This window comes from Gavialis gangeticus, unplaced genomic scaffold, assembly GCF_001723915.1.
Source record: "Gavialis gangeticus isolate Ggan-Ray unplaced genomic scaffold, GavGan_comp1, whole genome shotgun sequence".
NCBI classification, from domain to species: domain Eukaryota; kingdom Metazoa; phylum Chordata; order Crocodylia; family Gavialidae; genus Gavialis; species Gavialis gangeticus.
In genome coordinates this window covers 18,570,618-18,594,827 of record NW_017729001.1, presented here as the reverse complement: position 1 = coordinate 18,594,827, position 24,210 = coordinate 18,570,618, and the positions used below count along the sequence as shown (strand labels likewise).

The following is a 24,210-nucleotide window of genomic DNA, read 5'->3' as shown; positions in this document are numbered from 1 at the left end:
TGTGTTTTATCACATGGAGCTTTGCATTTGGATTGACCTTCTTTGTCCCATGCTAGATTACCATATTTTACAGACTTCTACGTTTTGCATGTAAGTAGAAGTCGGACCATGAAAGGCGCCAAGAATTTGCAGTACTCATTGCAGACAACAGCAGCTGAAGAAGCACCATGCCGCTTGGTCTGGTCCATGGACCAGGATGTAATCAGTAGGACATTAACAAGGCCTCGAAAAGAGGGTAGAACACCACGAATCCAGACCATATTGGGACAAGAGTCTGATGCGTACACACCAGGAAAACTGGACACCTTAAAATACTGAAGTGACTCAAGAGTTTAAAAAATATATATGTATTACGAGAGCCACAACAATTATTACAGACAGAGCTCCACAAAGCCTGCACAGATACATTCCAACAATTCAAGATGGCAGAACAGGTGAAATACAGACCATATAAACACGTCAACATAAACTTCCCATACTGTCTATGTGACAACAACAGTGAATGCCCCCCCTTGCCTCACCAAAAGGCTATATAGTTCAAAACAAACCACATTCCAATTTCCACATGATTTAAGCTTTTCAGGAGTACAGCCATCATCCACGGAGCCTCCCTCTTCCCCCTGCCCCAGATACAATTGTCTTCAGCAAAGTTTGTGTAACCCTTGGTTTGTGTTTTTGAAATAACAACATAAAGCAAAACGTTTGCCACACATCAGGTTTGAGCCCCTGAAGCAGAGGTCTGAGCCACTTTTACTGCTGAGGTCAACCAAAATAAATAACTTGATTTTTTTTTTTAATTTAAAAGGAAAATACAAACTTGTGATAGTTGTATGCTTCTTGTTATCAATTCCCTCGGTAATGCAAGTCTTAGAGATTTCTTTAATACAAATTCTCATAGGGTGATGCATCTCTGAAATGTTGTTAGCCATCTGCATGAAAATACTCAGTCCTAAGAATTTTTGCTTCTGAGAATATAAAAACTTTGCTCACTCCTAAGTTATTTCTGCATCCAGTTTTTGACATACAGGGCCAAATGCCACCTATAAGCCAGAGCAGAATTTGGCCTGGCATTTGAAATTCATTGCTATTACAAGCTTCCCTATTAAGTCAACACACAAAGAAAGAAAATAGGAAAATATTAAGGCTTCAAGTAAAAACATCTCCTCTCTCACCCACCCATGGAGTAAGGTACATTTAATTTCATATTCATCTATATATTGTACAATTAATTGTATCGACATCTGACTCTTTCAAGACAGACTATACTACTATGAAACTGAGTATTACATGAAAGTGAATAAACAGTGAAGCGACGCTAATAATAATCTGATATACAATGAAAAGTGACGCATAAACTAAATGAAGACCACTGGGTTTTTTTTTAAATAACTAATAGGCTTAATATACAACTCATAGCTAAAAATAAAAACCTAATCAAAAGATTTAAGACTTCTGAAATATGTGTTAAGCAAGAAAAAAAAAAAGAGCTACTTTACAAAGCGTTAAACCTGCACCAGAGTTTTCTGTTAGGACTGAATGGACTGGATCCTTAGCTGCAGGAAATTGGTGTGGGCCTAATCAATGTAAACAAAGCAGTACCAATTTACGTCAGCAGAGGATATGGCCCTTAGTGCTAATAAAAATAGAAAAATAGTGGGTAAAAGCAGTACTTTCTTGATAATCTAGAGGCTGCCAGAAGGACATTAACTGTGGAAATCTTGTAAAGGTGACAGGGGGCTAGATCCTGCCACTGGCACATGCAAGCCAGCGCTGGAACTCCTGTGGATTCACCTGGGGGACCAGAGCCTTAGATGGGAACACGTGCCCTGCAATCCCATGGTAACTGTTCTGCATAGATTCCTATTTCCAGGAAGACTGGAATAATTTGCTCTAGCCTCCAGGCCATTTGTGCTACTCTTAGTCTTTATGCAAGCCTCAAAGAAGAATTTTGGTACTATCAGTAGCCTATGAATATGCTGGACGAGTTTCAATTCTGCTCTTCATAAACCTTATGTAGAATTTGCAATGTATTTATTTTTTCTTCATCTTCCTGCCTGAGATATACACCAAAAGAACACTGGCTGCAAGGGCTTTAAAAGGTTTATACAGAGAGTGCTATGTTTAGTGTTATTGGACAATCCTTGCCCGTGAGCTTATATAGCAATTTCAAAGGCCCTTTTGCCCTTCAGCTCTTCCATGGACTTTTCTGTTTTTCACTGGAATCCTAAAAATGTCACAGGAACGCAGATTTTCAATGCTAATGGGTACAATATTAAAGGTCTGCTTGCATAGCTTGCTTTATAACCCTACAGAGTGTAATTTGTCCCAATACAGATTAGCAACACAATGTATGTGCCATTTAGCTCCTACACTGAGGGCTTGAGTGTGAGTAAATATGCCTGTAGAGATATGTAAGCCTTGTACTAATCCTGTGCGCAGGACTGATTTTCACCACATGTGGAATGGAGTTACATTCAGATTGGAATCAAAGATTAGTAGGAGCTGAAGGTGGAAGAAAGCTCCCAGGTTATCTAGTCCAGCCCCGTGCCAGTGCAAGATTGCAACTTATCAGAAACTTCCAACTGGTTTGACTAGTTCAGTTTTAAAAGTTCTCAGTGGTCACGCTTCCAATACCCTGCCTTGGAAGACTATTCCACAGCCCTTTCCCCTGTTAGTCATTTTTTTTCCCTTTTAACTTAACCCATTTACTACCAGTGATAACCCCATGTTTCACCTTTGGTTTTACATCCATTAAGTTAAAAATATGTAAACATATCAAACCCACTTCCCATAATCATTGCTTAATTAATGACACAGTCTAGCCCTTTTAATCTTCTTGTGAACCTGCCTCTCCAGTTCTCTGTTTATAGTTGCTGTTCCCATTTGAGCATGATCCAATTTGCCAGTATCTTTCTGGAAATAAAGTGCCTGTAACTAAAGGTGATATTCTAGACACGACTGTACCAAAGATGTTTAGAAGAGTAATTGCTTCTCTGCTCTGTGATGTCCCTGTTGTACGCCATTAAAAAGTCACCAGGCCTTTTCTGTCGCATTGACTGCAAACCTGTATCTGGTTGTCTGTCCACTATCACAATACTGCTTTTCCGATTCCCCTCTTCAAATGATGCAGAAGCACGATTAATCCCACGATGCTTTCCATCTTCTCCACACGAGGCTGGTTGACCAAGGACAGACTAAGCAGACATTGTGGGAGGTATCAAGATTTATCAAATCAAGAGAGAAGTGTTAAGCAAGGCAAAGCCAACAACAAAATTTCTCAAGGAACAATAAATCTTGATGTTAATGAAAACAATCTATTAGCTATGTAGCTATATACATATTTATATGTATATGTATTTAGGGATAAACAAATTCTGAATATCGATATCTGGAAATCTTTCCTTTTTAATCATAAACTGCAAAGGAGGCATTACTAAAACTCTGAAGATGTCCAGCAGAAACCTGTTACTGGAAAAACCAGCCAAGAAACAGAGATTTCATATGCTATCTGACTGGCTCAGAGGTAAGTAATCATTCCATCTGACTTCAGCTGCAGTCATTCAGGATATTCTTAATTGCATATATGATCTTCCCAGTTAACAGTGCTCCAGATCTCTGTATTACAAATCTCTAAGGTGGTTAAAAATGGATTTGGTCACAAAATTCGTTTACCCAGAGCTTGTACACTAGCATTTGTTTTGGTTCTTAAAATAATGTTGCTTTTAAACCTATTAAGGTAAGCAATGGTTTCTGGGGACAGAAGGAGAAGGCCCCAGATAACTCAGTGGACTTTACCGATACCGAAAACTTCTGTTCAACACTAAGGGCTGGTGGGAACACACTACTCATTAGGCAGGCAGCAAACTTATAACCTCTAAGCATGTGCTTAGCTCCATCACGCGCACTGGATATTCAACAGATCACGATAACCTTGCTGTAAGGCTTTACACACTGCACCAGTGCAAGACAATAAACCACGTTACTGCCTAAATTCAATAGGCAAAAATGAGGGAGGGAGGCAGTCTCTGGCTATTCAAAATTTAGTTTTCCATTCAAACATTGCTTTCCTTATACACTTGGTCCTCTGAGTACAAGAACCATTAAAAACAGAGGGAACCACAGAGAAGAATAGAAAATCCTTACTTATGTGGCAGTCCTGTTCCACGAGACACAAACACGCACACACAGGATTTCACACACAGGAAGGCAAATGACTGACAGTGAGAAGCTGTTGTTATCCTTTCTCTCCTCCTGAACCCGAGTCAGAGCAGAGAGACTTGAAAACACTACATGAGGTTTGAGGGCTGCTGCACTCCTGCCCTGTTCCACTGAAGGAGGAGTAATAACGCCGACATTAATGCTTGGAGGACAAATGGCAGTTCTCACACACGCAGACTGTGAAACTTGGGAAGCCTGGCTTCCGTGTCCATAGGAAGAAGCAGTCAGGCCTTTAGAGACTCTGCTGGCCAGAAAAGTTGGGGGTATGGGTGGGGAAAATATAGTGACCCCATATTAAGTGTACTATATCACAGCACAACTCCTACACAACCGGTTTGTGTGACAGACAAGTGCACAATGGCTTTTTCGCTCTCTTTCATGAAAGAAATAATCTGGTTGTGGTGCTAGGTGGTAGCCAGTTCCCGCCCATCAATTTGAGAGTGTCTGATGGATTGTACAGCTCTATTCCCTCCCCGCAGCTGGTTTTTGGCCAAAAAAAGAAAGATGAGGACAAAAATGAAAAGGACACTGGCAGCTGCTGCTCCTTTGCTGTTGTTGTTTGAGTCTTCACAGTGCACCTAGCTTCATGGCTGGCTTAGTGGATGGCTCTTTTATTTTATTTTACACTGAAATTTCATAGGTTGTTCCACCAACTCCAGATACCTTCTTAACATTTGAGTGTCTAGCAGGACTGACCGGGGTCCCTTGGGAACTAGATGTTGAACCCAGTCGACAATCTGCCCTGGAAATTCCTTTTGGCTGTCCATTTATTTTACTGTGAGGCGTCTTCATCTGTATGTCCTCCCTGCATCAAAATAAATACAAAGACATCTAGAGTTAGTGGCCAAAGAAATGAAAGTCAGATACCGTTCTTCCGGACAAGCTATTGTCCTTGTTACCTTATGTCCCGATGTAGTGAGCAGTTAAGCTGACTCCATTGTGGTTAGTGGCCCAATGCAAAATCCACTGGCATCATCTCACCTTGGATCAGTGGATCAGGCCCAGTGGAATTACTCACATGCCTAAAGTTAAGCACCAGCCGAAGTGCTTGGCTGAACCAGACTTCATTGCTTTTTTGAAAGCTCTCGTCTCCATTGCTGACCTTTGCCCAAACTACGTTTTGACTGTATTAAAAAATAAACACTCAGAGAAATCTCTCAGGGGAAGGCAGTAGCAAAACCGTCTCATTAAAAATACAGGATGCTGTTGTTCAGTCTTAAATGTCATAGTAAAGGTAAAGTATAAGCCTCTAGGGTCAGATCTTTAGCGACTGAAGAAACACATGGAGCGCAAGGCAGAAAACGTAACTTGAAGTTCCTTGACCTGATGCAGTGTTAGCCAGAGCTTGCCTATGCACTTCATTTATCGTCTTACAGCAGCCTGAGGGGGGCTCTGACTTTGAGGCAAGGGCTGCAAGGGCTCCAGGGAGGAGCAAGTTATAACTAAGAGTCAGCATAGACTGAGGTGCCCCAGCCCTTTCTTCCAGCTGTTCCAGAAGTGGTGGAAGAGCTCTACATCTAATATTCCCTTTGCAGGAGGAGGTCCCTCCTGAGCTGGGTGAAATCAATCAGGTTACAATAATGAGTGGTACAGACATGCAGATCACAGAAGCAGCTACACAGAAGAATCTAATGCAAAACAATTATGACAAATATGGTCTTTATGAAAGAAATCACAGCACTGAAAAAGTTAAACTGTTTAAAGGACAGTGTAAATCCCTCATCCATCGTAACCAGTTGCCTGCAGGTGAGACTGTAGTGGAGCATGGAGGGAATTTGCTGAAACAAACAAGGTTACTTTCTGCCCAAAGGCAGATTCTCTTATTTGATTGCTCCAAATGTCTGGCCCATCAATCTTGCGGCACTACCTTTCAGAGCTGGATTGCTTTATGGCAAGAGGAAGGCTTAGTCTCCGATACAGCTGTAGCGTGCCTTTACATTTTAAGGAGAAAGCCAACTCATTTCAATGCGGAATGTCAGTTAAAAGAGTCAACGATATTAAAACATGATACTAAGGTAGTTTTTCCTGCCCCCATCTAGTGGCTAGTCTAGGAGAAGAGAGCCAACTGTCAGCCAGCCGCTTTGACTTGTACAGAAAAGAGATGCAACTGGTACTAACTAGACTCCATTGATGGCCTGTGGGTGAGGCTGTCCATGGTGATACTGTTTATACTTACAATCCTCCCTGTAAACCAAAATGGAGAAAGAGATTTCTTGTTTGGCTTGCATGTGTTCATTTGCAATATGATTAAAGCCTGTTGATTCTAATGGGAGTTTCCCCTTGGACTTCAGCAAGCACAAGAGCCTTCTTGGACTCTTAAGGTCCTATCTCCTTTGCAAACATGAGCCATAATCTGAAGGTATTTTTAAAATTTGAAATCTTTAAAACCATTTCCTTTCATGCAACTTCCTGCCAAGATGGATGGAGCACAACCATTCTGGACTAGGTTACAGCATAGTATTAAGATTTTAAGGCCTGGCTAGACAAAGCCCTGGCTGGAATGCTCTAGTTGGGGATGGTCCTGCTTTGAGCAGGGGGTTGGACTACATGCGACTTCCTGAAGTCCTTTCCAACCCTAATTTTCTATGATTCTGTTACCTCAATGTGAAATCACTGGCATGCACTTATAGCGGCAGTAACTTTGTGTCAGGAAAGGTTTTAATAGGCATACTGGCAGATGATCTGCAAGCCAGGGCAGTTTGCATTAGTTTAGAACATGGCTCCTTTTCAAAGAAACTGATGTTATAGATAGGATTTATTGCACTCAGCTGGTGAGTTTTTGCTTTACCTTGCTACAATATGTTCCCAAAACAGACTGTCCCCCAAAGGTATTACTCATCTCTCTACTTGCCCAAAGTGTCACTGGGATTTAGGAGCAGAGTTTTATTTAGCAACCAATATGACTGCTCTGTCCTGCAGCTAAAGAAGCAGTTCTAGTATCTCATGCCAGCTGAACTTCTACTACACATTTAGGCTGTTCCTGCTCCAGAGAACTAAGCCATGGGTAACAGAACCAGCAGGATAGCAAGGGGGTAAGCGTCCATGCTGTTGAGTCTTGCCCTTCATTGACACTAGTACTGAACTGCCCACCTGCAGTCTCATTACCCCCCAGTCCCCGTCTCTCAGGCTGCATCTGCACATGCACTTTACTATGAAGCAGATTAATTAGATGCAGAGTAAAGCATCACCGTCTACATATGCCATAGTACTAGGCTGCAGTAAACTAATTAATGCTGCAGTAAGATAGAGACAGTACTATGTTACATTGGGGTACTTTATGGTGATTAAACGCACGTATAGATGCTGACTGTGGGCATCCCAGCCAGCCAGGGCCCAGACTCCTGCCTGCCAGCTAGCCACACAACTTTGCACTTTCTGTACCCTTGTGCACCAGCCCTGCCACCTGACACTACCATCTGCAGCCTGGGGCTGACCCCGTGTCCCCTGCCAGCCTGGGCCTGCCCTGTTCCAGCTCAAATTGCTGCCATCCTGGGCATATGGATTGACGCTGCACCAGGGAGTAGTTTACTCCAGCTCAAACTGCTCCAGGGTTTATTGCTTTGCATTAATTGCACATGTAGGGGCACCCTCAGGTCCCCACAGCCCCGGCTAGTGAGAGGTTTGGGAAGGCACTCTAGGAACACTGGGAAATCATGAAAGGAGTCCCATAAAGTGGTTGGATACTCACGTTATTTTTTATTTATTTTCACAAAGTACAGCTCTTGGTTCTCACCTTTTTTCAGAAGCTCCTGAAGGAACGCAGTCATGAGCTGGCTGTAGCAAGGGTTGTCTTTCTATTTCTGCAGCCTATATCATTTGAGTTTCTGAGAGTCTGCACCACGATTAACTGTAGAGCAGTCAAGTATTTGAGGATGATATTCACTGGCCACAGTGCTGTGTTGTGGGCTGGGCCATGAACACAGACAAGTGAAACAGAGTTTTTGGGATGAACAGTCAAATTCTCTGGGGTAAACAGAGATTAAGTCCAGAGTCTGATCATGGTTTGAGAATTGGGAACAAGAAAACTGGCTTCAGAAACAAGTTTCTGAGATGACTTAAAGCCCAACTTCCCTGCTCTTTCAGTAAAAAGTGAATGAAAAAGACTTCTGTTCAGTAGAGGTCAGCAGTGGAACATAGGACCAGAGGAAATGAAACAGTTAAAGGGAAATAAAGGGAACAAGTGTTCAGCTGCACATACTGAATAAGTTTATTATTTCCATGAGAGCTTTGTTTCTCTGACCCACATTTCCTTGATGGACTTTAGCTCAGGATTTTACAGCTGTCCCCTTTTCCTCCACTGGCCTCTTTTTGCTGGTCTCTGCCTGTGAAACAATGGTGCATTAGAGGGAAGCCAGGTAAGACAGACCGAGTCAGCTATTCCAATCTTCCTTTCCAGTGCACAACTGGAAGCCATTTTTGCACCTCCATAATTCTGGCCCTGCCCTCGGCTTGCTCTAAAGTGGACGGACTTAAACTGATATTCTGGCGGACTTCTCAGTGGCAGAGCACAACAGAGTGCAGTGCCTACCATTTGCTCAGTGTCTAGCACAAGGGGGACATATTGTAATAGTGAGAATCACGGAGAGGCCCTGCCCAGAGCTGTCATTCCAGCCAGAGAATGTCTTTTCATGATGTGGGGTCTCTCTAGGTCATCTACATGCTAAGGGGTAAAATAAGCAAAGTTTCCAGCAATATACGGTCCTTACAGTTGCTTGTTAGCCCCTACACCCATTGCTCCCTAAATTCTGAAGCCATCTACATTCCCAGCTTCAGTGCATACAACCCCAGCACCAAATTCTGCTTTGACTTACACCATGTTCCCTCTCACTCAAATCCAGTGGATTGCAAACAGCTGAAATCACCAGCAGAGTTGGCCTAAACAGTCTAGTTTTTTTCTCAGCATGTAGTGCCCGGAGTCTGGAGACCTTTTATTAAATGAGAGAAGGACATTGGGAGAAGGGGATGTCAGTTCTGTCTCCAGTGTTGCTCTCCGGGTCATGTCAGGTGGAAAAGGACTTACTAGCACAGACCTCCTCTGTAAACAGAGCGTTTCCCTTTGCAAGGCAGAAGTTTGAAACTTGCTGGTTTAGATGAATGGTTTTAGGCACTATGAGGCTACCTAAGGAAGTGGCTCATTTTCAGAGGTACTGCATTCTGTCAGATCTGTCTAATTTCAAATGGACATCCAGGCCTTTTAGGGGAAAGTAATAATACCATTTAAGTAGACTTTCACTTGCTTGAAAATTTCAGATATCTGAGCTGGAACAGATTTACAGACACCATCCTAACCCCTGCCAAGCTGGAAGTGGTATGATCAACAAGATGACAGTGTTACCAAAAGGCAGACACCCAGAACACGCAAAATGCTTATCACGTTGGCATCTCTCTCCTTACTAACAACAATAACAGGAGCCGACATCTCCGGGGATCAGACTGAGGACAGTCATGGGAGGGAAAACACATAGTTCTTTTGAAGGAAATAAACCCCTTAGTTTAATATATGAGAAGAAAGGAAGACTTTCACAGGTGTCTCACTGAAAGTTTGTCTGCTGGCAGAACAGCAAATTATGTTACCAGCTGCAGTTCAAACTTTGGTAAAATGTACACTATTTTTGTGCAGGCCCAATAAAGTCTTCAGTGTTTCAATAGCTTTCCTAATTCATGAATTAAAACTGAACCGTGATACCTGGGGACTAACTGGAAAGGATGATAAAGTGGACAAAGTGCTGGGTGCTGAGAAAACCTCAGCTCCCCGTTGAACAGAATAAGATCTCTCCAAGGTTTACACAGCTGAAGCAGCTGCAGTCTAGGCTGTGTAACATATTTTCAGGCCTTCAATATCAAGGCACATATTTTCCCCAAAGAAGAGAGAGAACTACATGGTTCAGAAACCAGTGAGAAAGGATCTTCTACCAACTCCAAAGCGAGGCCCTTTGTTCATCCATAGGTTGGGTCTGACAAGAGGAGTACTGGTGCTAGCTTCCCCAGTGCTGCCCATCGATCGGTCTCTATCCTGTCCTACTGGGAACCACCTCCATAATGGAATTAATTCAGTCTGCATGTCCATTCAGTTCCTGGTCTTCCTGCTGAAACTCATCAAGAGGTGATGACTGTGGAGGGCTTAATGGTGAGTTTTATATATTTAAACTACATCTACTTCGCATTTTTTAAATCCCACTTCATGTCCTACTCCTTGCCTTGTATTTCCCCTTTCTGAGAATTTTTTGCATAACAGATTTAGTGGAATGGATGTTTGCAGCAAGCTGATTTCCAAGTGGTGACAGCAAATATTCAAGGAAGCCAGTTTTTAAGTTCTCATGTGCAAATGCTTGAACAGTTAAATCAATTAGGGAACAGAAAAAAATTTGACTCATCTAACCCATCACATCAACACAGGTTTATCAAATACTCAATCCTTCACAGATAAGCCCTAGTTAATAAGAACACTACAAAAAGTTTAAATTAAAAAAAAGCAAAAGCTAAGCACTTGTGTTTTCTGCAGTTAATGGCACACTGTATCTGGGCACCTTTAATCCCTTAGCCTCCACGTCCAGGTCCCCAGTTAGATGTGGGGCTTTCAAACCAATTCTGAAACAAGGCTCAAATTCACACCTCTGGATCTGCAGCAAGATGCCTTAATTGCTCTGCCACCCTGCCCCTAAAGTATTAAACCCTTTCAAATAGCTACAACTGAAGAAGCTACAATCTATTCAGTAGTATGCTAAAATCCACAAGAATTTAAATCCACATATTGAATTATTTGTTGCAAATGGTTATTAGTCCTAGAAAGGAAGAGTCAATAGAAATGGTTCCATGTCTAACCTAAAGTGGAGGAGGGTAAGAAAATGAACATTTTAAGCAGTACCTCACGGCAGCAACATAGAACAATCTAAAAATCGCTGCCCATGCAAATCAGCTTTTGCAAATTGTTTTAGCTAACTGGCCGACCTGATTTGACTGATAATCGCAGTGACTACACAGAAATGTAATATTACAGCCTAACCAACTCATGCGCGCTTTTGCAAGCAATGCACTTGGGGAGAGGAATGGAATGAAAGTAAATCATTTTCTGAAATAAAAAAAGAACGGTTTTGGGAATGAGACACTTTTCTTCATTTACTGTTACCACAAGTAATTTATGGGACGTAGTAAGATAACACATTTGTAACCTATCATGTGTCATAATACAAGTACGTTTTCACACTGCACTCTTCTCCTTCCCTATGAGAGAAAGACCTCAGCTAGCCACTGGCAGGTTCCAAGCGGCCACCACTCTCGGTCACTCTACATTACCCTGCATCCAGCACAATCACTCCACAAGCCTTACTCATACCAAGTAACACCTGAGGCTAGCCCTAGCCCGAGGTTAGAGAGTGATGCTAGTGGGGACGCATTCTGCCAGTCTCACCAACATGGGTGACACTGGCAGAACGAGTCCCCAAACCTGTACATGATTCATTCATTCTATTAAGCACTAGCTAGAGCCTGACTCCACCAGAACGTCACAACTTTGGTTGATTGATTTAAGGCAGGGCCAAACATGACCTGCAGAGCCACTGCATTTGGCCCCTGGGGCTCCCTACAGGTTGGGAACTTTGGCAGTAGGGGAGCAGAGGCTACCCTCCGCCACTGCCAGATTCCCATAGTCAGATTAAAGCCGGGCCACAACCCCTTCTCCCTATGCAGTCAGGATGGGGTTGGGCCATGCCCCGTCCACCCACACGGCTGGCCTGGGGCTGGGCCATGCCCCCTTTCCTTCACCCAGCTGAATCAGGGCCAGGCCACACCACCTTATTCCATATGGCTGGATGGGGCTGCGCCACACACCCTTCCCCCTGTGAGGTTGGATCGAGTCAGTCTGCCCCCAGGCCCCACCGCTGGATCAGGGCCATCAGCCATATCTGGCCTGTGGGCCTCCTGGGCACTGCTCATCTGGGCCACCAAGGAAAAAGGTTGAGCACCACTGATTTAAGGTGTATGTATACTCTGGGGAAAGAGAGCTCAGTTTTGTCCTGAGGAAATAAGCCCCATCCACCTGCTTCCCAGAAATGATGCAGCGATGTGCTTGGAGGGTTTCCAGCACGTTCAAGAGCAGAGACTTTGTGTGCCCCAAAGCACACTCAGTGCCTCATTTCTGGGGTTAAAATGCATGATCTGGGAGTGGTTGATTGGGGCTTTTTTTCAGAGCTGTGACTGTGTAGAGACTCACCCTTAACACCTTTCACATGGTAAAACTGAACTTCTCTACCACTGAAGGGGGAAATCCACATCTTTACCAAGCCAAAATCATGCATATAAAACTGTAAAGGGAATGGCTTACCATAACTGAAACATGTTGCAAAAAAGAGGCAAACCCATACCAAAGCATTTCATCCTGTTAAAACTCCTTGGTCCAACTTATAGCCCGGGAAGCAACAAATGAACACATGTTTGATGATAATTAGGTTGTTATAAGACTCAGGACTTAAGAGCCACTCACACATAAATCATATCCTTGTTATTCACAAGCAAACAAGCAGACTGGGTCCTGCCAGTTTATAACTACTCTTATACTCAACTGCAGGCAGGATCCTGGTGCTTAGAAGCCATTAAAGCAATCCATACCTTTGTGCTCCTACTGACTGCACCTCTGTAATTTCCACAGTGTTAACAAATGAGACGGCCTTCGGACCTCCATAAGAGGGCGATCTAGGCATCCCCGTAGGAGATGATGGGACCTGGTGGCCTGGTGACTTGTAGGAGCCATTGCTCACCCTGCCCTGTAGGGCCTGATGAGACTGGACATTGTTATTAGCTAAATCAGCTTGAAGGGAAGTTGTGGAAGTCCTTGGTGCCCTTGTCAATGCACTCGAAAGTGAAGACACCGAGGACTGCAGTAAAGGGTTCCTTGTGCTAAAACTGGTAGCAGATATCAGATTGTCTCTAGATCCATATCTCATTGCCGTGCTGCGAGGGTCTTCAGACAGCATGCTGACTTGCTGAAGGCTATAAGAGCTAGGGGTGTCATAGACACCTGAGTCTGCAAACACTGAATCTGGGTGCGAGTGGAGGAGCTTCTCCCTTTCTTCCATTTCTTTCCTCTCCTGGATGGAGGCCATGATGGTTTTTGAGAGGTTGTCATAGCGTACTGGAGAGGAGTCCCGCTGATGTGAAGCTGGGCTCCCAAGCACCGGGCTGAAGCTCTGTGGTGGCTGGCGCTGTAGCTCACTCCCCCGGAGATGGCACATTTTGGCTGACAGATATGGTGAATGGTACCCAACGGAGCCAACTGCAGAATGGGTGACGCATTTCCTTCCCGAGGGCGACATAGGATTTAGCAAGCTGTCATAAGAAAGGCTTCCATTTCTGTTGGACAGGGAATTGGGGGAAAATATGCTTTTGTACGGAGTAGAAGCAGCCCCTTCTGACTTTATTGGGTGAAGGGGCACTTTATCTGTTCCTCTTCTGCTGGCAGACTTCAGGCTCAGGGATCGTGAATTGATGGCAAAGGAGTCTATCTGAATTGGTGAGGACTGATAAGTCTTGTGCAGGGAGCTCTTCCTGTAGTTAGGGATGTCCAGGTTGGGCTCTGATTGGTAATCAAGGCTCCTGCCATCCTCTTCTATCATAACACCTTGACTATGCCCCTCCTGCATGGTGATCTAAAAGAGAGAGGTAAAAGTGAGAAAGGGAAGGGAAAGGTGGTTTGTGTAGCATAAGAGTGCAGCAGGAACAGAGCTGGAAGTCAGGTTCTCTCGGTCCAGGTATGATGCAGAAACATTGTAAGGGCTTGAAAGAGGCCCTTAACCTCTGTGCCTCAGAGCCCTCACCTTCAGCATGGGAATTATCTCAGAGATGAGGAGGATTAATCTCGTTGGTTAAGTGTTGGTTGAGTAATATTGATTAAAGTAAATACGCTGAGACATAAGCACTGAACGACCTTTGAAAACAGAGATGACAGGACCCTCCAAATTGAACCCCTGTCAAGGTAGGCCAGATTCTGACCTGACAATAATAACCTTGGAAAACATTGTCGCTGCAGCTCAGAGATAACGTTTTCCAAGACAAGCTTCTGATTTTTGGACCCTCCATCTGTGGGTGCTTAGCCAACCCACTTCAGGGTTGCTTTCAGTGGTGCTGAACCTAGTTAGATTCATGTCAGCTTCACCTGGAGGTACAACCGCTCAGTAGTTCTGACATGCAACTCAAAGCTTGGATTTTGAGCACCCAAATACAAAAGCTGCTTAAGTCAAAAGTAACTTTGGAAGATCTGAAGGTTATGGTTTTGATGCAGCAGTTGAGAAGTCTTTCTTTATTCACTACATGTTTTGAGTAGGATAAAATTCTACTCAAGAAATGTGAACCATACACTTTTTTGTATATGCACCGAAATCAGGAAGAAAACCCCTTAACTGTACATGATCACTGTAAAGTATATGAAAGACGAATTATAATTCTGCTCAGTCTTTAGTTAAAAGCTATTCCCTCCTAAGAAACTGATTTTTGCTTGTCCCATGAGACAGGTTTCACTGTAACTTAAAACATGATCCCATGACTGTGTAATTGGAATAGCATTTGCCTTTTTTCATTTTTTTAAGGAATGGGAAAATATGAAAAAGCATAAATAACTAAGTTTGTTTTATGTTAATTTTTACCTCAAAGTTGTATCTTTGAACCGGAAAATAGAAAAATGTGTACAAGACCTCACTACCTTTGACTGTGTGGAAACAAGAGTTGATTGTTTCAGGAAAAAAGGAATGATGGACTCAGTGAGGACAAATTGATGCAGTGCCTTGGCATATGCCTCTTCCCTGCAACATGTTCTGCTGTTTTCTTTCTGGTTGTTTTCACTGATTGGGAATGGTGCTAGATGGACGGGCTGAAAAATGGGGATCGCACAGGCAGAAGCAGCACCTCTGCACTTTATGTCTGAAGGGAGACAGCTGTCCCTCCCAACTAGGTGGGTATGGCTTGATAGCCATCTGCAGGCCTCTGAGCCTGCCAGTGGGTGCCCATTGTGTACCAGTTTTTATGATGTACACATTTGTTTTTTTACCAGATCATGCACCTCGTTTAACGGAGAGCATTCAGCCTAAAATAAATTGTCATGCTAGGGTGCATCAGTACCAGAAACATAGGGGTTAGAGTCTCTGGACTTCATTACCAATCCCTGGAACCTATAAGGCCTTTGGTGTGATTGAAGTGTGTCATGCTACACATCCTGAATGAATATAAGCTCACCTTCGGAGGTTATGTTACATGCTGCACCAAGACCTGGATTACTGCCTGTGCTGCTTGCACAGCTCAACACTGCAGGTGAAGTGCTTGCTGACACCTGTAAATATGGTGTTTTGAAATGGCTGGCAAGTCATATGTCAGGTAATAAAGTGAAGATGATGAGATTTCTGGGTATAGCCAGCCCTGTGCAGTATTCACGTACTGAAAAGCTCCCTTTCACAAGGCAATCTCTTCATCATTCAGTGGACAGATCCAGAAAGCAAGATTTATCAGTAATTACTGCAGCAGAACCAAAACCTTCAGTTCTTAACAGTGCTAAAGAATCACTGAGATGGAAATCCTGCTGCTGAGTGAGCAGGCACCACTTGCATTTTCAGCGTTAAAAGGACACTATTAAATTTTTCTCCATCATTTAACATATGCCTCTTCCCTCAATCTCCAACACTGATGTTTAAAATATGCTTTAATCTGCCTTTTGTTTCATCTCTCTCATACTATATTTTCCTTTTATTTTATTTTTTTAATTACTGCTGGCCCCTGGTTTGATATTGCAGGATGATCTTGGAGGAGTTGCTGAAATTAACTGTAGGAAAACAGCACTGGGCTATTTGTTTTACGGGAAATCCCCCCTCAATCTTCTTTTCTCCAGACTAAATAAGCCCAGTTCCCTCAGCCTCTCGTCATAAGCAGGGACCTACCGAAATCGCAGTGGAAGTGCACTGCACAGTGTTGATCTTGCTCATTTCACTGCCCCCGCCCCCCGCCCACTTGCTGCTGATCGGCCAGGAGGCAAAAACCAATTCTCTTATGACCTACTCACAAGTCGTGTCCCCCAGCCCTCTCACCATTTGTGTTGCCCTCTGCTGGCCTCTTTCCAATTTGTCTACATCTTTTTCTGTAGTGGGGGGTCCAAAACTAGACAATGTACTCCAGATGTGGCCTCACCAGTACCAAACAGAGGGGAATAATCACTTCTCTCAATCTGCTGGCAATGCTTCTTCTAATGCAGCCTAGCACCCTGTTAGCCTTCTTCATAACAGGGCACACTGTTGGCTCATATTCAGCTTATTGTCCACTGTAACCCCCAGGTCCTTTTCTGCAGAGCCATCCCCAGCCTGAACCAGTGCATAGGTTTGTTCCATCCTATGTGTACTTGTCCTTGAACCTCATGAAATTCCTTTTGGTCCAATCCTCCAATCTGTGAAGGTCTCTCTGAATCCTAGCTCTACCCTCCAGTCTATCTACTGCTCTCCCCAGCTTGGTGTCATCTGCAAACTTGCTGAGGGTGCACTCCATCCCATCTTCCAGATCACTGATACACTGAACAAAACTGGCCCCAGCACTGATCCCTGGGGCATCAGCTGCCAAGTAGACATTGAACCATCATAACCAAAATGCTTGGAATAAAGGTTAGGGCAGTTTGAATTTACACACTCATATTTATTTCAACTGTGAGACAATCCCTCTTGGAAATCTAAGTTCTTCCTGCTCAGTAAGCTTATATGTTAAGAAATCACTGGAGCTTGTTATTCATCAGCCTAAAGGGTCTGGTCTTGAGAAGTGCTAAGTACATATAGCTTCCACTGAAGCAAACAGGTTTGGGATCCATGTTAGCCGAAGTCAACGGGAATGAACAGTTCTCAGTTTCTCAGGATCGGGCCTCAAATTTAGTAAAGCAACAGGACACATTTGTCAATAGGGTGTCTTTTATCAATCCTGACAGTTACAGGAATATGGAAAAAGCAGATATGATTTCACGCCAGCTGCACTGTATATTCAGCCTGGGAAGTGCCATCCTGTCCAACTGCTAAATACCACTATTTACTTCTAGATTGTAACATGCACAACAGTCTTGAGGTAAATTTATCATCATGTTGAAATTGCCTTGTGCAAGTTGGGAACAGATTTGTCTGGGCTTGTGTGGCATGCTCACCTGCTCAGCCGCAGCGTGGTAGTGGACTTTGGGATTGTTGCTGAATGCTGGTCGATACTTATACATAGCAGGAGTGGGGGGGCTGATCATTTTGGGTGAAAGACCACCCTCTGGAAAAACAAATGCCAACAGAGTGTATATTAACAGTGTGATGAGATTGAGGCATTCACTATTATTGGTACGTTACTCCATAAACATACATGGCACTTTTCAGATTTGGCCCAGTCCTGCAAAGAGATAAAAACCTTGCATGTATGAGCCCCTATGTGGAGTTCCACGTGGCAGTAACTGTGCATTTCTCTGTATCTCTTTGCAGGATTGGATCCATCTATTCCCTGGTCCAAAGAGCTTACAGTGTAAATAACACAAGGGAAACACAAGATATCATAACTGTACCTAGGGAACATTTTCTTCAATTGATATAGTAAGTTCACTGAAAATGGCCTTTCACAGACCAACATGGTTTGCAAATTAGGCTGAATCCTGCAAAAAGCTTCAGCTGAAAAAGGTGCAAGAGAAATTTTGAAAATGCTGAAACATTTAATTGAAACACTTTTAAATTTAGATGTCTCACTGCCCAAGCTGCATGGCCTCACTTGGAGGCACTTCCAAACCACCCGTGCCCACATTTCTGGCTCCTCTTGCCTCTTCCATGAAACAACCAGTGCTAAACCAATAGGAAGGGCTGCCATCCGAGTATGGGAGACAGCAGGACCCATACCTAAGACTCTGACTAGTGCACAACCCATGCAGGCAGGCTGAGCTGGTGCCTTGTCCCTGCCCTTTGAATCTCCTTCTCTAGGATGGGGCAGAAGCATAAACTAAGATTCAAGAGCTACCTCAAGAATTCAAGGAAGAGAGCCCATGACACTTGTGGAAGAATAGTGAACATCTATTTGGTAGACCAAAATACTTTCATTCCATCAAAAATAAAGTTTTGAACAGGTCACTGTACCTTCACTGGTCCCCAGTTGCCCTTTTAATTCTGAGTACTTGCTTGGATCTCCTTTGGGTGGCAGAGGTGGCTGCACATCCATGGTTTTATCCTCCAGACCCTCCAGGCTAATTTTAGACTGAAAATAACCATGGCATGAAAGAGCAATGTTAATGGCATTAAAGAGTGACGGCTTGCTAATGCAAGGGCATGTTATACCACATGTTAACTCAGCAGCTAATATTCATTTAAAAACAAGAAGGCTAAACCAGGAGTTTGCTAGAATAAGGTTGAAAGATAACTGCTAATGGCTATAACATTTAGCACCATAAATCCTGCAATATCTAACAAAAGTGAAGACATCTTCGTTATACACCAGATGAGACTGAGGCATGTAGAATCACATGTTGCTCTGTCACTGTCAATGGCACAGATATGAAAGGATGGTGGTTCCCAGTTCACTATGCTGACTACTGACTGCATGTTTGAACCTTAAGGCCTGTCTTTAGTAAGTCTGGTGCAAGGGTTTCTGACATCAGCACAGTGCAAATTAGATAATAATAATCTGAGGCCCAAGAAGTTAAAAGGACCCCCGCCAGAATTCAACCAACTTATCACAAAGGAAAAACATCTCCTTCTAAAAACATGACTGCTCTCCTATTAGACAATTACAAAAGTTAATTTTCAGTGTCAACAGCCACTTGATATTATTGTTCCTGGTTTAATTTCAAAATTCAGTGTCTTGGGAGAGGACCTGTCTTCATGTTCTTCCAGAGGTGTATTTTCTCTGTGTTTCCAAAGACCAGAGTTGTTTTCAGCTGCAGGAAAGAGTTTCAAGTCCTACTGCTAAACAGAGGGTACTGAGGGCTGTTTTACCTTGCTGCGGTTAAGGTTGGCTTGGATCCCATTATCACTTATCTTCACTGTGATCTGTCGCTCACATAGATCTGGTCTGAGGAAAGGAGGCTTCACACTCACAGCCTGCTTTTTCTTTGGCTCAGCAACATACCTGATCAATCAATTCAATGTCAATCACTTTTTAAAAAAAGCATAGCATGCAGACAAGAAAATCTCATACGTGCAGTACAATTTAAGAGATTTGATAAAGTCTGTGCAAGTAAAATATTTCTCTCAGTGGATGCCTGCTCAGGTTATTTTAAAGCAGCAATACAATGGTTGGAGTGGCTCTCAGGAGATAAATGGGAGAGGTAGTAATAAAGAAGCCCAGAAGTTTTGCACCGATCTTCAATAGTCAAATGTAATTTGGGTGAGGAGCAGGAAGAAGACAGCAGACTGCCACCTCTCGATAAAGCATGGGTTTTTGTAGAACTACAGGTGACACAAGAAGATACGTGCAAGCCAAACTGGAGCTGGTGTCTCCGCAGTTAGAAGACATACAAACCTCTGGGGAGGCAGCAGCAGGAGTGGGAAAGTTAGATCCTTTCTAGGGAGGCTAACATCAGAGCACACATTTCAGGAATGACGTTGACCTGCTGGACTTCCCCTTACTTCCTACTTTCCTCAGCAACACTAGGACTTATTGTTAAAGGAGAATTTCTGGGAATTAGGTAAGAAGTGATGGGGTTTTTTTCACTGCTGGGGGAGGGAGCAACTGTATTTTCTGTATTTTCCATGGTGAAGTGAGTCACTATATTTAGTGTTTCCCAGGTTAAAGGTCCTTATTATCTGACAACAAAGAAAAGGAAAGAAAAAGTTCATCAGCTGTGTATTACGCTTCATGTAGCTGAGGGCATCCCATCTGCTATTTCAACCACTACACCTGGGAGTTCCTATACACCAAAAATAACACAAGTTGTTCAGTTAGATAGTTTCGTCTCAAAAACTGCATTGATGTGCCTTGTCAAATAGCCCTACAGGAGACTTCCACATTCCCAGATGAGCAGAGAAAGGAAGTGTGTTCTCTAGATTGTTAGATGTGCCCAATCTCTCAGAAACCCCATTTACAAAATGCTTACAAAAAATCACCAGATCAAGCAAGAACTACTTACCAACCCCCTTGCCATTATTATGGCTAATGAAAAGCCAATGATATTTTTCATATTTGTCAAAAAAGCACTGATCCCCAGTTGAGCAAAATTAAGAGACTTTTGCAAAGCTGCACTTACAAGGATAACATATGTAGGGGAGACAAAGCTTACACATAAATGGAGGAAAACAAAGCAATAAATACATTTAATGGAGACACCACCAGCATATGATCCAAGGGGCATGAAAGCAAAATACCCATGGAAATGTCCTCTGATTTGGCTAGCGGGCAGGACATTTCAGCAGTGGTGGTTTCTGGAGCGACTCCCGTAAGTTTTTCAGGAAGAATACATTTGACAGTTTCGTGGGTCTTGGTAAAACCCTCAGAGTGTAAATTCTAACTTCTGTAAATACTGAAAGGCCATCTGAGTATGGCAGTGGCTGTTAAAAAAAAGATGACACTCCTTGGTACTCTATCTGGACAAGAAGACTACAAAAGAAAATTAAGAGTCCAGCATAGACTCCAATCAGATTTTAACACTCTGCCAATTCAAATCCTGGCAAGTGCAGGAAATTGAGGCTGCAGTCCTCTCAGTTAACACCTTTGAAACACCCTCCTAAGATCTGCTTGCTGTCTAATCAGCAAAAGACACATGGCTGCAAACAAAAGCATGTGTAGGTCGGGATAGCTCAGCATCTTGAACAGCCCACATACATCCCACTCATAGTATCATTAAAAGGATGTGTGTGCTGGACAACTCAGCACCTTTATAGAAAAGCGTGGCTGGAAGGGACCTCAGGAAGTCATCTAGTTCAGCTTCCTGCTCGAGGCAGGATCATCTCTGACTAAGCCATCCCAGTCAAGTATCTGTCTAAAAACTTCCAAGGATGGAGATTCTGCACCTTCTGGGCAACCTGTTCTGGGATCACCATTTTTGAACTCAGTCTGTTCCAATACTTAACCACCCTAATCCTCAGAAAGGGCTTAAAATTTTCCTTGCTGCAATTTAAGATTGTTGCTTTTGGCTCGTCTCAGCAGCCACAGAGAATAATCTATCCCATCCTCTTTATAACCGCCCTTCAGGTATTTCAAGATGGTTATTTGTGAGGGAGAGTGAGCAACATAGAGAGCGAGCTGTGTTAGGAAGATTATGGCCAACACGGATTACTCAGTTACTGAATTTCACTGGATAAAACAACTTGAAGAATGAACATGAAGAATCAACATTATAGAAGGGCGGCACCGGTTATCAACCCATGAGGATCCTTCTGAACAAGGATGGAATGGCTGAAAAAATTTAAAAAACCAAGAAGCTGCTAGTATCATTTAGCCTGTTTGCTACAAACGTGTGTCTAGGGGATGAAAAACATGAATTACATTAAGGAAGAAACTGGCCAGATTGGCTAGAGCTGTCCAAGTACAGGCGGGGCTCTGCAAGCTTCCCTAGAGCTCTGCCAATGCATCATCATGTGGCCTCCATGTCTCTTGAGCAGCTTTCAGGAATGAGGGATGCAGACTCTGGATAGCTCAGAATGTACATTTAATCCCTTTGGAACTCAGGTCTGATTTACACGCAATATTTTTTGCCTCTGATCCCCCCCAACCCAAACCCTACCTTAGACTCTTCCTCCTTACCTGGGAGCCAGAGGACTGCAGAGCACATGTTCCACATTTCCACAGCATCCTCGAGTGAAAGGGTTCACACCCCCACGGAACTTACCCGTCACCTGGAAAAACATTCAGTGCAGCGCTCGAGAGACCGGACATACAAGAGGCACCAGCCAAACCTTAGCACTCCATGGGCGGGTGGGCCTGTCTTGGCTGTTCTGCAGTTCTGCTGTCCTTGCACATCCTTTTCACTAACTGCTTCTCCCTCCTTTGAACTGACCCATCCATGCATGACTTTCTACATCCACCTCTCCCCATGATTTTCCCATTGCACTTTTACTAACAGGAACTAATGCCACACTCACCAGAAGGGAGGGCAAACCCAGAAAAGCAGTGATGTGCAACTGCACCGTGACCATTGGCTCTCACGTGGAGAGCCCCACAAGTAGCGGTTTTCTCTGCTCTAGCAATCTACGTGCAGCCATTCGGTGAGCAGGTTAAATGTGGACTCAGGTGCCACCAACAGGCTCTACCTTTCCTTTACTAAATGTGACCATAACACTACCACCAAGGTGTTTGGAGAAGATTAAAGTAGAGATGCAGAACAGCTGGTAGACTCTGAAACCAAACAAAACAGAGGAGATTCTGGCAGGTGGAGGAAAGTATTTTGAAGAGTCTACAGCCACAGGGTGTATTTTTTGGTTGAAGGCACATACCCACCATGTCAGGCAATAGTTTAGGAGTGGTTCTGGATTGCTCACTGATTTTAAGCTCTCACCTAGCAGCATCTAAGGTAGTACTTGTGTCTCTGGTTGGCTAGGTGACCTCATCTCGTCTTAGTGGGCAAAGCCCTGGTCTGAGGCTATCGCTTCCTGTCTGCACAATAGCAATGTGCTGGTATAAAATCATCAGCCCTTTTGTTCAACTAGTACTGAATGTTTCAGCGTGATCCTAAGCAACAAGGCCTACTGTGAGCACATCAAACCTATCCTCTGCTATCAAACATAACCTATATACTCATGCTCTATAGAAAAGAATCAGATTCATGGTCTTAGGTCTCATATGCATCATTACCAGGGCTCAGGATTGCTAGAAGATCACCTTAAGCTCTAGAATAAGGGTTGTGGCCAACAGCTCTACTCTTCAGTCTGTCTGATGGGGAAACCTCATCTGTGTTGAAAACAGCTTTCTTGACAACTGGTTTGATAGTGTAGACTCACAAAGGAGTTAAGGAGTATCACAAACTTCCCCATCTTTTGTTCCAAGGTGTGAGGTACAATTTTTCATCCTGGGTTCTCAAACACAGAGAATCCCCCAAACCAAATCCTGCACTACACACACTATTCTCCACGCGGGGAGAGGAGGAGAAAGAGAACAGAGCACCTGTGCTAGACGCTAGTCACATCACTCAGCGTACACTTGGAAGGTGGTAAGATACTGCAGTGATATCGGGATCACAACCTACACAGAGCTGGAGCTGCCCCCTCAGCTTCCTCCCCTGAAAAAGTATGGATGTGAAGAGTGTCCATGGGCGTGAGAGAAGTAATTTGCAGAGCAACAAGGGGCAGATATGTGGGCACAAGAGATGTGTGGGGCAGAGGGAAATGTGAGTGGGACACAGAGAGTTGACTGGGGCAAGTTGCAGAGACGTGGTGCCGAGGTAGGGCAGCATTAACTAAATGGCATTTTGGAGAGGTGCTCTGCAGGCCGGGCAGTGTCTTAAACACGTTGGTTTCATTTTACAGAAATTAAAGTTCCACAGGCTTTTTGAGACAAGATGCTGGCAAGCATGTGACATGGAGAAGCAAAACAAGCTAGGAGCGATGTGTGCGTGTGTGATAAATGAGCTAGCTCATAACTGCTCATTGTCATGAACACTGCATTGGCAGGAGGGCTCAAAAATCAGAAGGCAGAACAAAACCATGATTTACTTCTTTTTTTTTTTTTAATCTTATGATTCTTTTGAGTTTAACTCATCATTTTTGAACTTTTGGAGTTGGCAGGGTGCCCCACTGAACTTTTATTTTAAAAGCTCCAGTGGGATTTCAGTGGTGCCTAGGCTTGTGCTGGTCCTCTACATAGGGACAGTTTTCATAGTTTCATAATTTCACAGTTTCATAGTTAGTAGGGTTGGAAGGGACCTGAGCAGATCATCAAGTCTGACCCCCTGCCATGGCAGGAAAGAGTACTGGGGTCAAACAACCCCAGCGAGGTGATTGTCCAGTCTTGTCTTAAAGACCCCCAGGGTAGGAGCCAGCACCACTTCCCTTGGAAGTTGGTTCCAGATCCTAGCCGCCCTGACCGTGAAGTAGC

General features: G+C 43.7%; 1 protein-coding gene across 2 annotated transcripts in view; it reads right to left on the bottom strand.

The window, feature by feature from the left end:
- Positions 1-2,023: 2,023 nt before the first annotated feature.
- ZDHHC8 (zinc finger DHHC-type containing 8) overlaps positions 2,024-24,210 on the bottom strand; it is a 211,095-nt gene continuing 188,908 nt past the window's right edge. The window contains exons 6-12 of one of the 2 annotated variants that reach the window (XR_002095604.1): positions 21,925-22,016; positions 19,179-19,311; positions 18,324-18,441; positions 17,369-17,478; positions 12,823-13,859; positions 4,144-5,023; positions 2,024-3,194 (exon numbers count right to left, since the gene is read on the bottom strand). Coding sequence is in view for 1 of the 2 variants with exons in the window: in XM_019507000.1 (XP_019362545.1) it covers positions 4,840-5,023; positions 12,823-13,859; positions 17,369-17,478; positions 18,324-18,441; positions 19,179-19,311; positions 21,925-22,016 (1,674 nt within the window). In the remaining variant the exon portion in view is untranslated. Of the gene's footprint in view, positions 3,195-3,657; positions 5,024-12,822; positions 13,860-17,368; positions 17,479-18,323; positions 18,442-19,178; positions 19,312-21,924; positions 22,017-24,210 lie in introns of those variants that run through there. The other variant, XM_019507000.1, reaches the window with a different exon arrangement.